This window comes from Trachypithecus francoisi, unplaced genomic scaffold (genome assembly GCF_009764315.1).
Source record: "Trachypithecus francoisi isolate TF-2019V2 unplaced genomic scaffold, Tfra_2.0 Lachesis_group14, whole genome shotgun sequence".
In the NCBI taxonomy this organism is placed as follows: Eukaryota; Metazoa; Chordata; class Mammalia; order Primates; family Cercopithecidae; genus Trachypithecus; species Trachypithecus francoisi.
In genome coordinates this window covers 33416165-33431425 of record NW_022681459.1, presented here as the reverse complement: position 1 = coordinate 33431425, position 15261 = coordinate 33416165, and the positions used below count along the sequence as shown (strand labels likewise).

The 15261-nt window shown below is 48.1% G+C and overlaps 2 gene segments (V, D, J or C); both read right to left on the bottom strand.

The window, feature by feature from the left end:
* Nucleotides 1-696: 696 nt before the first annotated feature.
* On the bottom strand, nt 697-1586 carry LOC117096580. The segment is given in 2 exon segments: nt 697-1405; nt 1516-1586. Coding segments are annotated over 2 exon segments (375 nt in total).
* Nucleotides 1587-10806: 9220 nt separating this feature from the next.
* LOC117096584 lies at nt 10807-11347 on the bottom strand. The segment is given in 2 exon segments: nt 10807-11129; nt 11257-11347. Coding segments are annotated over 2 exon segments (369 nt in total).
* Between the last annotated feature and the right edge of the window lie 3914 nt (nt 11348-15261).

Here is a 15261-nt window from a genome sequence, read left to right as displayed (position 1 = left end):
ATACAAAAAAACTAGCCGGGCGAGGTGGCGGGCGCCTGTAGTCCCAGCTACTCCGGAGGCTGAGGCAGGAGAATAGCGTGAACCCGGGAGGCGGAGCTTGCAGTGAGCTGAGATCCGGCCACTGCACTCCAGCCTGGGCGACAGAGCAAGACTCCGCCTCAAAAAAAAAAAAAAAAAAAAAAAAAACTGGCTCAGAAAATATAAATTTTGAACTCAACTCTTGTCTGAATATTTTCTAAATTAATTCTTACCATTAGTAGATTAATAAAGGTTTCAGCAACAGAAGTATTGACACCCATGGAGATCAGAAATGCTGGATGTCAATGAGAAGGTGGGGCTGACTCAGGTTAACTCTTCCCTGGGGAGCCATATTGGAACTCCCATCCTATGTGGAGACCATCCACTTGTGGGGAGTTTCTAGGACAGGGACTCAGTGATGTGAGGAGAAGGGGATTCTGAATGAACACTGAGCCTGTCGATAAAATTCTCCCCAGCTCAGCAACCTTAGGTATTGGGGCAAAGAGCAGGAGCTGTAAAAAGAAAACGGCATCCTCTTTGTTCCTAATCTCTCAGAAACATCTTCAGATCTTATCTTAGTGGTCACTGCCTCAGGACAGAGGTGCAGGAAATTAGCTCAGCCAGGAGGGCCATCCTCCCTAGAGCGTGGTGGACAGAGTTGAGTAAGATGCGGTTTCTGGAAACTCCCCGTAATGGCTTCTGTCCAGATTGGGCTGCACAGCGTGGGAGATGGGGGTGCAGTTAGACTGAGGCTGTTCCTCGAAACAGCAGGGACTGCAGCAATCAGGAAGCTCCTTGTCACTGCCCCTGCATTTGAAGAGCTAGGAAGAGTTGCACATTCAGGGCCCACAGCGCACAAGCATCAGGAAGCTGTTCCTGTCCTGGATGAGAAACCACAGAGCAGGTTTCCTTTTGGACTTCATGGTGGAAAAGGAGAGGAGCCGAGAGAGAAGAATTCTCGAGGCCGCGCTGCAGGAAGCCCCTTGCACAGGGTGAGGAAGCATCTTCAGAGCAAGGAGGAAGCCTGAGAGCCCAGGGCAGGTTTTGGTCTCATTTCCCTATGAACTTGGACCACTGTGGAAAGTGATGCTGCTTGTGTATGAGTAACAGTAATAATCAGCCTCTTCCTCAACCTGGAACCCAGAGATGGTCATGGAGGCCGTGTTGCCAGAGTTGGAGCCAGAGAAACGATCGGGGACTCCTGAGGGCCGATAACTGACGTGATAAATCATCAGTTGGGGGCCTGTGCCTGGGTGCTGTTGATACCAGGAGACAATGTTATAACTCCCAACATCACTGCTGGTTCCAGTGCAGGAGATGGCGACCAACTGTCCAGAGGAGCCAGATACTGAGCGAGGCTGAGTCAGGGCAGACTGAGCCCAGGACCCTGGAAAGAGGGAGAAACACATGCTAATGAGTCAGTGCTGGGCCCAGGTGAGCCTGAGGAGCAGGAGACCAAGGATTAGGTCCCCGAGGCCCCTTCCCTGGAGGCATCACCTGTGTCCTGAGTGAGGACAGGGAGGAGGAACAGAGCCCAGGCCATGGTGGAGATGTCCTGAGAGCGCTGCCTCCTGAGACCCAACACTGGGCCTGCCCCCAGCCCTGTGTTATCTCTTCTGCCTCAGAGTAGGGCGGGGCCTCCATGCAAAACTGCGTCCTGAGCTCCTCTCCCCACCCCATTCTCACATGGGCCTGGGATCAGAGACTTCTGCTTCCCTGGACAGCAGGGCTTAGCCGAGGGAATTGAAACTTCTTGACGTGGATTTCCTGAGATTGAGCCCACGACAGTGCTCGGGAAATGAAGCCAGCCTTGGGGTCCCTCTCCTTCCAGTCCTGAGGTTCACAGTGGTTCTGGCTGTAGAGTGCTTAGTACTTCCTTCCCTTGTGTGTGGTCCAGTGTGAGGACAGGGCCCAGAGTGGCTGGGAGAGACCCCAGCGCCCCCTTTCCCAGGACCCCAGGCCCCACAGGGACCCCTCAGTCGCCCTCAGCCCTTGTAGGGCTCCTCAGGTCGGCTGGGTCCTCACACCTCGCTCTACCATCTGTGTCTGCAGAGGCCTGAAGCTGCTGCTTGAATAAACCTGGGGTTGATTTATTGGGTTTGGTTTTTTTTTTTTTTTGAAACGGAGTCTGGCTCTGTCACCCAGGCTGGAGTGCAGTGGCATAATCTTGGCTCACTGCAACCTTCACCTCCCAGGTTCAAGCGATTCTTCTGCCTCAGCCTCCTGAGTAGCTGGGATTACAGGCATGTGCCACCACGCTGTGCTAATTTTTGTATTTTTAGTAGAGACGGGGTTTCATCATATTGGTTAGGCTGGTCTCGAACTCCTGACCTTGTAATCTGCCCTCCTTGGCACCCAGCCTATTGGCCCTTCTAGAAATGCATTTATGGGGGCACAACAGATTTAGGACCCAAGACTGCCTCTGTCTCTTTAGGGAGACTCAGGAGGAAGGAGCTCCTGGGACCGCATACCCAGGGTGAAGCCCAGCAGGGACCTTCCAGGCCCAGGCCCGCGCTGCCCCTAGTGGCTGCAGAAGGAGGAACCCGAGCCCCAGGAGCTCTCCTGAGTCACAGCTGACAGCGCCTGCCCTGCACCCCCTGCCTTCTGGTTCCCTTCCCAGCTCAATCCTAGGCCCCTGGTCCCTTCTCATCTCCCCCATGCTCCCTCCCCCAGGGTGGAGTGCGTCTCCCACACCAGGGCTCCAGATGCTCCTCCTGGTGCCTGTTTGCTTTTCCCAGAGGACTGTCCCACCAGTTGGTGTCCTTGAGGCAGCTCTAGCTCAGGGCTGAGGAAACCTCACGCGTGAAATAAATCCACCCCCAGCAGGCGGGTGGGACAGGAACATGGATGAAGAGAAAACCAACTGATTACTCAAAATGTTGACAGAAAAAGCGTGACATAGAGGAGGCAGCGCTCATGAAGGCTGTGACCAATCTCTTGAAAAGCACTGGGGTGGGGGTTGGGGGGTCCCAGGCCAGAGGAGCTAAGGAAAGGGGCCTGGGGTTAGGATTGGGTCAGAGCCAGGACCAAGAACCTCTCCTCAGGGCGCATGCGTCCCTCAAACTGTGACCCGGGACTTTCCTTAGTCCTTCCCTTTAGTGCACATTGAGTACCCCTCAGCCCAGAGCTGGGTGCCTCCCTGAGGTGAAGCCTCCCCACACAGAAAGCCACTGATCCCATGTGTTCCTCAGAAACTCCTGGGTTTGGGGTAAAGACTCCAATCACGGCGACTTCTCTCTGTCAGAATGGAAATGTAAACGTCCTCTCAGGAGATGGACTTTGGGTTCTGCAGTGTGAGTGCTGGCAGCAGGGAGGGGGGGAAATGTTTTGTGTCACTGTCCCTATTAGAAAGCAGAGATTTCTAACAGCACAGGAGAGGGGAGCCCTGGGCAAGGGTGAGAGGAGGGAAGAGTGGGCTCGGGCTCAGGTGAGAAAGTGTGTGGTGTGGGAAGGTGACAGCTTTGTATTTGAGACTACTGTTTCTGCATGTGTTATTTAGATATTTATGTGCTATTTTGCTGAATAAATAGTTGCAAGAAAATAATGTTTCCATCTGAGCTAGCACTAAAATGGAATTAGGTCAGTGACCAGCTCAAATATCAGTGATCATTGATTGTGGAGCCAGTGGCCTGGATCCTTTTCCCCTGAGAACACTCTAGGAGCCCAGGCACTCCCTGCAAAAAGGAAATCTCTGATCTTCAAGATATGCCACCTTGTCTTTTCTTCCATGCTCTGTTAGCACCAGGCTAAAACAAAGACCCCGCCAAAGCTATTGGAGTCACCAACCTCATTGAAACTCTCCTGGATGTGTGTGTCTACACAGAGGACCAGACACAAAAATCAGAAGCACTTGGTGAATCTGTCCTCACTGCAACCCAAGCAGCAATGAAGAGTAGCAAGGTTCTCTTCCAAATTGTGGTTTCTGCAAAGATTTAGTTTTTTGTTTTTTTGTTTTTTTAATTCAAAAATCTTGTCTCTTAAAAACTGAGGCCTGCAGGGATGTGTTCACTGGTTCATGTGATGGGTAATGTCTCCAGAGGGACTGGGTCTGTCCCACATCTGCACTTTTAAAAGTCACTAATTTAGACACCAGGCACGTTTGTAGAGCACAAGCTCTAATCAAGTATATGTGGAAGGACGTGCTGTGTAACCAAGGGAAAAAATGGAAAGCTCCACAATCCCCTTCATGTCTAAACCATGTGGTCCATGTTGAGGAGGTGCACACAGATGAGGAGGCAGCTGAGACTGAGGGCTAGAGACCCCTCCTTTACAGCCACAGCTTCCTTTATCTTCCTGCTCCATCAGCAGACGTTGACCCATATGCACATCAGGGATTGGGCATCCTCAACACCGTCTGTCCCTGGTGTCTATGCATGTGTACATCCTCTGGGACTCCTCATTGAGGGATGTCACTCAAACCATCTGTGGGCACAGTACAGCAGACTGAGGAGGAAGTAATGAGTACCCAGCTTCCTTCGTCTGTTTCTCTGGTCAGAAGATCAGACTCCATCCTTGAAGGCCTGTGATAACAGTCACCTTCTTCAAGTTTGGCCACTTGGCCATTGTCCCATACCATCCTCGCCTGTGCTTTGTCCTGGGACAGGCTCAGCAGGGCTGTGGACCTTCCAGGAGCCTGGCCATGGATTTGGTCTGGGTCCTGCTGAGAGATTATCGATAACACCTGGCTCAGCAGCAGGTGAACCTCAAACCCATCATCTTCCTCCTCCAGCTCCTCTCTGGGTTCCGCAGACTGACTTAGTCCCATCTTGGTCATTTAATTAGGATGTGGTTCTGTGCCTTTAGGATTGTGTGAATGATTTTCATCACCATAGTTTGGCCATTTGGGGAGCCACAACTCATGTGGATTCATCACATAGTCTAGTCTCATTTCACATCTGGTGCTGCTCTTCCTATGCCATCTGCCAACCCCGCAATAAACTAGAAATTGACATGCTCAACTTTTCATTTCTTTCTCATCAGTGTTTTATATAAACACATAGAAAGCATCAGAAACCCAGGCCTGATGAGAAACCAACTTTAGGTTACTTGGTCTCTGTGAGGCTCTTAGGATCATGGCCTCTGCACAGGACATGACCGCTGGAGGGTGGGGGTTTCTGGTCCCCCCAGGCAGGCGTATTCTGTCACTGAGCCCAGGATAGCCCCTTGGTCAGGGCTGTGGCCTGAGGCAGGTGAGAATCTGCTTCCCTCTGGAGAGCATCTCTTCAAGGAGGCTGGGGATGCCCATACAGGCCAGGGCCCCAAATGCCCCACGACACCCACCTGAGGCTTCCCTTAGCCCAGGAGCTGCCCCCCGAATCAGAGTCTTCCTGGAGCTGGAGGAGAGGCAGAGGGAGGAGGGGCTGGGCGTCTCTGGAAGCACCCAAGACAGAGGGCTCAGTTCCATAGGACCCTGCTGCACAGGAAGGGACGAGGCCCTGAGAGTGGCAGGAGGCTCAGACAGCCATCCTGGGTGAAGGACTCAGGCCCTGGGAGCCCTCTCTCCTCACACTGTGCCCCCTCCCCAGAGCACCTCCACCTCGGGGCATCTCCCAGGGAATCCCAGACCTGCGGGAGCTGCCCAGGCTGACACCAGGGCCCAGGCACCTGCAGCTGCATTTGCCAGGTGAGGTCCTCACTGTGCCCGGGCTCCTGTTTGTGTCCATAGGTGATGCTGTGGGAGTCTGAACCTCAGAACATGAACACTGCAGCCCCAGATGACAGTATACTACACCAGACTTCCAAACCAAGGACTAATCCTTAGACATGTAGGACCCCGGGCTGGCCTCCCTCTTAGGTTCCTACTGGGCGGCCTCAGCCTCTCTTCTGGCTACAGCTCTGCTGCCCCGTGCTGGTGAAGAAGATGGAGCCCAGGACTTCCCTTCTGTAAGTGACCCCAGAACACCTGTCACCTGGGAGGGTGGGGTGGGAGGGTCCAGCCTCAGTCTATGCCACATGTGAACTCCTCTGGCCCTTATGGCTCAGCACAGAGAGGTGGCATATATGGTTGCAGGGAGGTGGGGCAGGTACATTTCTTGTAACTGAGTCTCAGGTTGAAATGCTCTTCTCTGTTCCATGGTTTTTGATCACAGAATACAGAGTGCAGGATAAACTGTAGATCTTCTGTGAAAAACGTTTAAGTCCAGAGAAATGCAGTCATACCCTACATGTACTCCTTCCCATATGTGTATGGAAGACAAGACTGATTTTCTCATCCCGATAAGAACAGCTGCATTGTAACTGGGAGCCACTAAACCTCAGTTGTGTACTTAAACCATCGTCACCGTCGTTGTCATTGTATTTTTTCTATTACCATTATTTTCATTTCCTAACATACTGATCCATGTTTGTGATGGGAGGTAGCACTAGCCTTTTTTTTTTATTTATTTATTTTTTATTTTTTTTTTTTGAGACGGAGTCTTGCTCTGTCTCCCGGGCTGGAGTGCAGTGGCCGGATCTCAGCTCACTGCAAGCTCCGCCTTCCGGGTTTTACACCATTCTCCTGCCTCAGCCTCCCGAGTAGCTGGGACTACAGGCGCCCGCCACCTCGCCCGGCTAGTTTTTTTGTATTTTTTAGTAGAGACGGGGTTTCACCATGTTAGCCAGGATGGTCTTGATCTCCTGACCTCGTGATCCGCCCGTCTCGGCCTCCCAAAGTGCTGGGATTACAGGCTTGAGCCACCGCGCCCGGCCTCCTTTTTTGTTTTAATGAAATTTAAGACTTCCTGGACAATGTCGAATTGCAGCGGTGAAAGCAGGAGTCCTTGTTTTGCTTCTGATCTCAGTGGGGAGGCGTTCACTCTCTCACCATTTACTGTGACGTTCACTGTGGATTTTGATAAAGGCCCTGCCTTAATCATATTGTGAAAGGTTCCTTCCATTTCTAGTTTGCTAAAGTGTTTTTTAGCTTGAAAGTGTGGTGAGGTTTGTCAAATGCTTCTGCGTTTACTGGGATGATCATATGCTTTTTCCTGTCACTCTATTGATATTGTTTATTACATTGATCCATTTGCTTGTGTAGAACCATCCTTGCAGTCCTAAGATAAATTTGGTGTTTTCATGCCACAAGTTCTCTTTATCATGCAGTTAGATTTGGTAATCTTTTGTTCTGTTGAGAAATTTTCCATGCTTATTCTTCAGAAATATTAGCCCGTAGTTTTCTCTATTATAGTATCCTTGTTTGTCTTTGCTGTGAGGCTAAGGCTGGCCTCTAGAATATGTTAGGAAGTGTCCTCCCAATATATTTTAGGATGAGATTGACTGTGGTTGATATTGTTTCCTCCTTAAATCTCTAGTAGAATTAGAAGTGAGGGCCTCTGGCCCTGGGCTGTGTTTTAAGAAAAATTGTGAATTGCTGATTTAATATCTTTATTTCTTGATTTAATTTTTTGTTTCTTCTTTAGACTGGTAATTTGTGTTTTTCTATAAATGTGTCCATTTCTCCTAGAGTTGGCATATAATTGCTTACAGTGTTCTTGTATCATCATCTTAATCCCCATAATGTTGGTTGTATTGTGCCAATTTTTCAATTTTTCTTATTTGTGTCTTCTCTCTTATCTTCTTAGCTGGTTTACATAACAGCTTGTTAATTTTTTTTGGTTCTTTTCCAAGTAGGAGTTTCTCATGCCTTTTGTATTCTTTATATTTTTTTCTTCTCTATTTCTTTGATATCTGGTCTAATAATTCTTACTTGCTTCCTTCTGTGGTCTTTGTTTTGTTTTCTTTTGTCTTTCTTGTTCCATGAGCTGTAAAGTTGGGTTGTTGATTAGAGAGAGGAGGAGGAGCATTGCTTCATCTAAAACCAAGGCATGCTGAGAAGAATGGAACACAGGCCTTGCTCTTCCCCCAGTTTACTGCACTTACCTGATACTTTGTCTTATTTCTCCAAACCTGTACTCTGTTCATCAAACCTAAATTTAAAGTCCTAAATTTTAAGTCCTAAATTTAAAGAGTACATGAGAAATGTACTCTTAGAATCATGTGTTTAAGTGGCTCTTCATCACCAGATTTTTTAATTTGGCTGTTATGTGATTTGGAGTTGTTTGCTTCATGATTCTTGCACTTCAGTTTTGTTGAACTTCTTGGATATACCAGTTTTTATGTTTTACCAAATGTGTAACACATTTGACCATTATTTATTCAAATATTCTTTTCTACTCACCCATATCTTTTCTATTCCATTGATGTCAATTATACATACCTTAGGTTGTTGTATTTAAATTTTTTTTTTTAGGCCAGGTGCAGTGGCTCACCCCTGTCATCTCAACATTTTGGGAGGCTGAGGCTGGAGGATTGCTTGAGCCCAGGAGTTTGAGACAAGCCTTGGCAACATAAGGAGACCCCGTCTCTACAAAAAAAAAACACAAAAATTAGCTGGGCATGGTGGTGCACGCCAGTATTCACAGCTGCTTGGGAGGCTGAGCTGGGAGGATCACGTGGGTCTGGGAAGACAAGGCAACAGTGAGCCATGACTGCACCACTGCCCTCCAGCCTGAATGACAGATAGAGACCCTATACTAGAGACAGGAACTTGCTGTGTTGCCCAGGCTGGAGTCCAGTGGCATGATCATAGCTCACTCACTGCAGTCTTGAATTTCTGGGCTCTACCAACCTTCCTGCCTCGGGTTCCTAAGTGGATATGACTACAGGTGCAGGCCACAAAGCCCAGTTAATTTTTAAGTTTTTTTTTAATTGTAGAGCTATGTTGCCTAGTCTCGTCTTGAATTCCTAGTCTCAAAAGATCCTCCCTCTAGACCTCACAAAGTGCTGGGATTATAGGTGTGAACGATTACTGCCAGCCAACCTCAGGCTGTTTGAAGTCGTCCTATAACTCACCTTTATTTTCTTTATACGTATCCAATAATGCTTTCTTCATTTTCATCATTGTTTTTCTTTATATGCTGCATTTTGAATATTTTCTGGTGCTACATTATCAAGTTTGCCAATCTTTTGTTTTACATCATCTAATCTGTTGTCAGTCACATCCTGTTTTTAAAGTGACAGATATTTCAATTATTAGCTGTACAAGCTCAATTAGTCCTTTTTTTTGTTATTCTATGCTTCTACTTCACATGTTCAGTCATTCCTCTACTTCATGAAAAATTGGAATGTGATGATAATAATAGTTTGTGTATCCACTCCTGATTTACCATCTAATGAGCCTGCCTGGAGGACTGGAGGGAAGGGCAGCCTGGGGGTCTCCAATCTGAATGACCTGGGCCAGACCTGCTGATGGCCGTGACCACAGTACTCTTGAGATTGAAGGGAAAGAATGACACAGATGGGAAGGGGTTGGCATCTCACTTCACTGTCTGCTATGTCACTGTGAGATGAGAAGCAGTGCTGTCCCATGAGCGACAGTAATAGCCTTGTTTCCATCTTGTGCCATGTTAATAATCAAGGTGGCCATGTCCTCTGATACAGAGTCACAAAATTTCTCAGGAATCACTGAGGGCCGGTTGCTGTCACCATAGATTAGCAGGGACCTGACCTGCTTCTAATGGTACGAGTTTGTATCAGAGTCACCTATGCTATTTCCTTGGCAGATGATCCTGGCTGTACGTCCCAAAGCCACAGACACTGCAGGCAGTTGAGTCAGCTCAGAGGAGGCCACGCAGCCTGCAAGAGGAGACAGGAGACATGACACTGAGAATGAGGATCTCATTCCCATAAACCCACACCCTGCATCACTCCCTGCACTGAGCTCAAGGTCAGGGCCAGGCTGACCCCTGGTTCTGTGGGGTTTATTCCCTGGGAAGAAGCACCTATGCAGAGAGTGGGGAGGGTGAGCAAGGGAGAGTCCAGGCCATGGTGGAGATGCCCCAGAGTTCTGCCTCTGATCCCACAACTAGACAGTGAATTTCCAGGACTCCTACCACAGAAAGGGAAGGCTCTTCATGGAAATCTACCTCTCTTCCTGTTGTGGCCTTGTTGGGTGGCTCCTTGGTGAGCAGAGAAGGATAAGGGCTTAATTGAGTGTATAAAAATATGCCCTGACTCCATGTCTGTACTCAGTTTTCTCAGACTGTCTCTGGTGTTGAGTGAGAAAGTGCTGCCCGCACCATATTCACACACACGCACCTCGGTTCATGTCTGAGGTATTCATAGGCCTAGGCAAGAACCCAGACATCTTCTCTGTTGATGTGAATATCCATGGGGAAGGAAGCTCCAACATAAATCCTTGACGTATTCTCATCATGGACCTTAAAGTTTCTTCGGCTCTCACAGCATTGTCTTGATCATCCAGCAGCTGGTCCGGGTAATGGAGTTGAGTTGACCTTGAACAGGAGATAGTAGAAACAGGGGACATGCTGGGGGAGGTCAGAATTCCATGATGAGACTCAGTTAAATTGCTCCTAGCATCTTGGAGATTATTATTTTTATATGTTAAAAAATATAAAAATTGAACTCCCATAAATGGTGGGTGACAGGTCAAGATCCATGTCCGTTCTTGGGGCAGAGCCTGGTGATGGAGCACAGGGCACAATGAGACTCTGGGACACGGTCCTGTCATCCTAGCCACTCTGTCAGGATCCTTTTCCTGCCTGGGCTGCTCTGGTCTCTCCCAGCATGGTCCCCACAGGCTGTTGTGGAGGAAACAGAAAGATGAGTTTTCAAAATGGCCTCCATCATGGCCTGCATCTGCCTCTGCCTAGGAGTGTCTTGGGGGAGGAAAGTCAGAGGTCTCGGGGTACTGGAGAGGAACCCAGGGCTGCTGACTCTGAGTCCCTGAGGAGAAAGGGAAGGTGGGAGGTTTTGGCCTCACTTCCCCTTCACCTGTGTCACTGTGGCTCAGCCGTACTGGCCATCAATTGTGTGGCTCTCTCCACAGTAATACTCGGCCTCATCGTCAGACTGGAGGTTGGAGATGGTGAGGTAGCGGTCAGCCCCAGAACTGGAGCCCAAGAAGCGATCAGGGATCCCGTCCCCCTTGCTGTGGGTGCCATCACTGTTAACCCTCATTATATACCGGGGAGACCTCCCTGGTCTCTGTTGATACCAGATAATAAAGTAGTTGCTGTGCTCACTGCTCAGGGTGCAGGTGAGCTTGACAGAGGCTCCCAACGAAGCAGATGCAGACGGGGCCTGAGTCAGCACAGGCAGAGCACAGAGACCTGAAAACGTAGAATTTCATGAATGATGCTGAATGCACAGGAGAACTGGAAAGAATGCCCCTGAGGACTGGAGCTCATGGGAAAATAGCAGTGAAAGGTTTCCCTGAATTCCCTGGGATGTTCTGACCTGTGGAGAAAATGAAGGGCAGGAGGTAGAAGGAGACCCAGGCCATGGTTGGAGGAACTTCCGGGAGCTCTGCTCGAGGCTGCCCAGTGGAACCTGGACACTGTGAGCTCCTGTCTTATCCTCTTCTTGAAGCTCAAGAAGGGAGGAGCTTTGAATGCAAATCTGCTCTCCACTTTCCAGCATATCTGAGCTACTGTCTGAACTCTGAGTCTGACGACTTCATGTTGGCAATTTGTCAAGGTCAGAAGAAGGACCAGGTGGGTGTCATGAGTGGAGCATGAATTTTACCCAATAGAAGGGGCCTCAAAGGAAGCATCAGTCATGCCCTTTGCACTTGAGCCTACCAGGGGAGTCATTAGGGTCCTCAAAACAGGGCCCACAGTGCCCTCTAGTGCACACAGGAGGAATGCTATCCTCCATGTATCGGGAGCTCAAGCAGAATGACTGCTTTGAGGTATTAGTATGTGCCAGGCCCTTTGGAGAGTGTTTTACAGGCGCCACCTCAACCACACATTCACAATAGCCCCACAGCAAGCATACGCTTAAGACACGACCTCTCCTTTAGTGTACTGATGGGAGAAGCAACATCAGGAGGTTACAAGATTTATGAAATCCTCCCAGAGAGTACTGAGTGGAGTCAGGATTTCATCCATCCTCAGAGCCTGACCTTCCACTCCTCCCTGCCCTGTCTCCTACCCTATGCCCCATCTTCTTCTCCTCCCTCATCCAGGACCCTGGACCCACTTATCACAGCCCTACATTTATTAATCAGGTGCCTTGTCCTCTCAGTTCTTTGGACAAAGGTGTGGATGCTCCCTCTGCTCCCTTCAGGGCAGGTGACAGAGGAGCATATGTTAGCAGTGACATCGGGGACATCCAGATGTGTGGTCATGCTCCTCATGCCAGCCTCCTCTCCAGGCAAGTTAGGATTAGGATTCCATTTCTAACAAGGTGAAGGGTATTGAATTTGGACAACTGTCACATTAGATACTGAAGCATTTTAACCTTAATAAATACGAGTGGTGGGAGAATATTTCCTACCTGATATCTTAGAGACATGTATTGCTTTTCAACCTAGAACTACTAAGGATGTGATGAAATGAATTCATTAACAAAACACTGGTTCATTAGAAATAGAAATAATGTATGAAGCCCAAGGTGTCCGTGGGTACAGACAGATGCCTCAACACATTGCACTTTGGAGTTTGGTGTAAAGAGAGAAATGAGATAAAATGAGGCCACATGACACTAATATGCCTGTTCCTGTACTTGGTTGAGCATGTCACTGCAGCTCCGCCAAGCCCTTTCCAACCAATGCTTCCACTCCTCCCGTCACTTGACACCTCAGAGTCTCCACATTGTTTCCTGCTGACCACTCAGGCAGGTCAGTTCTGACACCCTTGCTTGTTGGTCCTGATACAGGATTGGATGTAACTTGCTAAGATCGCCCTGGGAAAATACACCTTCATAAAAATGATTGATGCTTGTGAGTTAGACAAAAACAGCCCTTTGTGAAGAATAGCAACACACTCGCCTTCAATACTATATTCCTCATGATCAGCCCTCTTTCATCTAGATCTACATATAAACTATAACTTCCTACTTTTAGTTGTTTTTTTTGTAAGTTTTCCCACTGAAAGGGATCCTTGGAGCACAATTCACAGGGACCATTGCCATTCATTCCACTGGCCAATAGGAAAAAAGGCCTTTGATGGCTCAGACTTCGAACTGGAAGTTATAGTCCATGTCTTTGAGAAGGGAAGAAGCGTGAAACACTTTGTAAACATTCCCTAGTTTCTGAGAGTCCTCTGTATTTCTACTTTGGTTGGAAAATGGAACAGCCATTCTTCCCTAGGGAGGCCCTCTGGGGCATAGGACTCTCCATTGCCCCAAGCTGGTTCTAAGTAAATACTGGAGGGGCTGTGATCCAAATGGACCATCATTTATGTGGATCTGCTCTCTCCAGTATAGCAGTCATGAGTCCCAGGGAGCTACTGAGTCCTTGAAGTGTGAATAGGTCAAGTTAAGATGTGATGTGGGGCTAAAACAAACCAGATTTTAGAAAGGTTTTAGGAAAATAACAAAATGTCTCAGTATTTTTATGTTGATTACATACTGAAATAATGTTTGGATAAGCTCAGTTAAAGAAAATATAATATGAAAGTTACTTTCACCCATTCTTTACCACTTTTAAAATGTGGCTACTGAAAAATTTTAAAGTCATTGATATTATATTCCTAGTAGACTCCTCAGCACCGGAGAATTCCCACTGCATTGCAATTCACTGCAAATATGAGTTACTTGATTTCAAAAAGTACAGAGAAGTCTCTGGAGTCTTAGGAAGATGCCAATGTTTTACCTTAAAGCACAATGACAGGCCCACAGGGTGTTGTTAGAGAACAGGGTCTCTGGGACTGGAAGACCTCAGGTTCTGCTCCTGGGTCAGCCGCTTTCTAGTTCTGATGTCAGGCAAGTTCCTTTTCCTTTCTTTGCCTTAGCTTTCACATGTCTCAAAATCTGTATCACAGATTCTCCAACTGGAAATGGAGAGATAATGACAATATTTGGCTCATGGAGCGGTTGATATTGAGTGATTTAATAAATATAAATTGTTTTGAAGAGTGCTTGATAAGAAACACGTAAGAATGAATAATTAAACATTATTCATCCTCCTACTATTTCTGCCCTAATCATTATCCTTATTCTTATGATGGTACAAAGGTAGTAAAGATAGAAGGAGATTATTTAGGAAAACAGAAAAGTTTTGAGTTTGGGACATTTGGCACTGACAACCCTTCCTTTCAACACTCAGTGCACAGGTACACATATGTACACACATACATGCACAATCAACACAGCTCACACATGGCACAAATTGTGCACAGCCTCCCAGCCTACTGTCCTGTTTAGTGGGCTTTCTATTGCAGGGACCAGGACTGGTTCTCAGAGACATGACCAGGATGTGTCCCAGTAGGACTACAGCAAAATCCCTTTATAGTGTCCAGGTGCTGTGACACATATTACTCCCCCAGTTGCTTCTCTAGAGCTGGCCTTGCTTGTGACTTCCTGGTTCTGTGAGAAGGCACCCAGTTCCGCAGAAACTGTCAAGATGATCTGCACAAATTTGGCAATCAGTTTATGATCTGTGACTGTTCACAATAGGCAGTGTAGAGACCTGAATGGGCAGATGGGGATTGCTGGCCAATAGGGCAGTGCTGGTGCCATGGAGGAGAAGAGGCCCTGGGGGCAGAAAGCAGGGTCACCTCACACTGTTTACTCCAGGTTATTCCGTTGAAGCACAAGGGGGCGTTTAATGGGCTCTCAGGATGCCACGTCCATAGCAGAGCTGAGCTAGGCTTAGGACAACCAAAAACTGTCCCTGGGGAAGAGAAGCTGATAAGCTTAGTGTCCCAGGAAGACTTGGTCAGGGAGGCAGCTGGACTGAGCCCCATGCACTGAAGGAAGGGGATCTTGCCTCACAGCCTGGCTGGGAGTCCATTGGAGAAACTCTTACCCACATGTCAGAGATTCGCTCACTGTGTTGATGGTCAGAGAGCATGGGTGGATCCTGGACATTCGGGGAATATTTTCAGCTGGTGGCTAATATAACTCATTACCTACCCTGGTTTGATTCCTCTGGAACCAGCATGGGCATCTACTTGGGACAACTGGGAAGGTGAAGGAGTCCCTCTTTAAAAAGCCGGGGATGATGTCTCCCGTGTCAGCATGAAAAGGATGAGAAGGGCAACCAGAAAAGATGTCTGTCAAGATGGATGAGAGAGAAGTCATTTTTCAGAGGGCCTGGGGTCCTTCTGGTCTATCGGGTAGTGCCCCACCTAAGAGATTGGTGGTGCATATCCCACCTGCAGAGCCCCAAGGAGAGGCCTCAGCCGTGGCAGACACACTGTTACGAATTTGAATTGCAGTCCCCTCAAATTTGTATAATGAAGTCCTCACTGCCAGCACCTCAGAGTGGGATTTTATATCAAAATAGGGTGATTAACA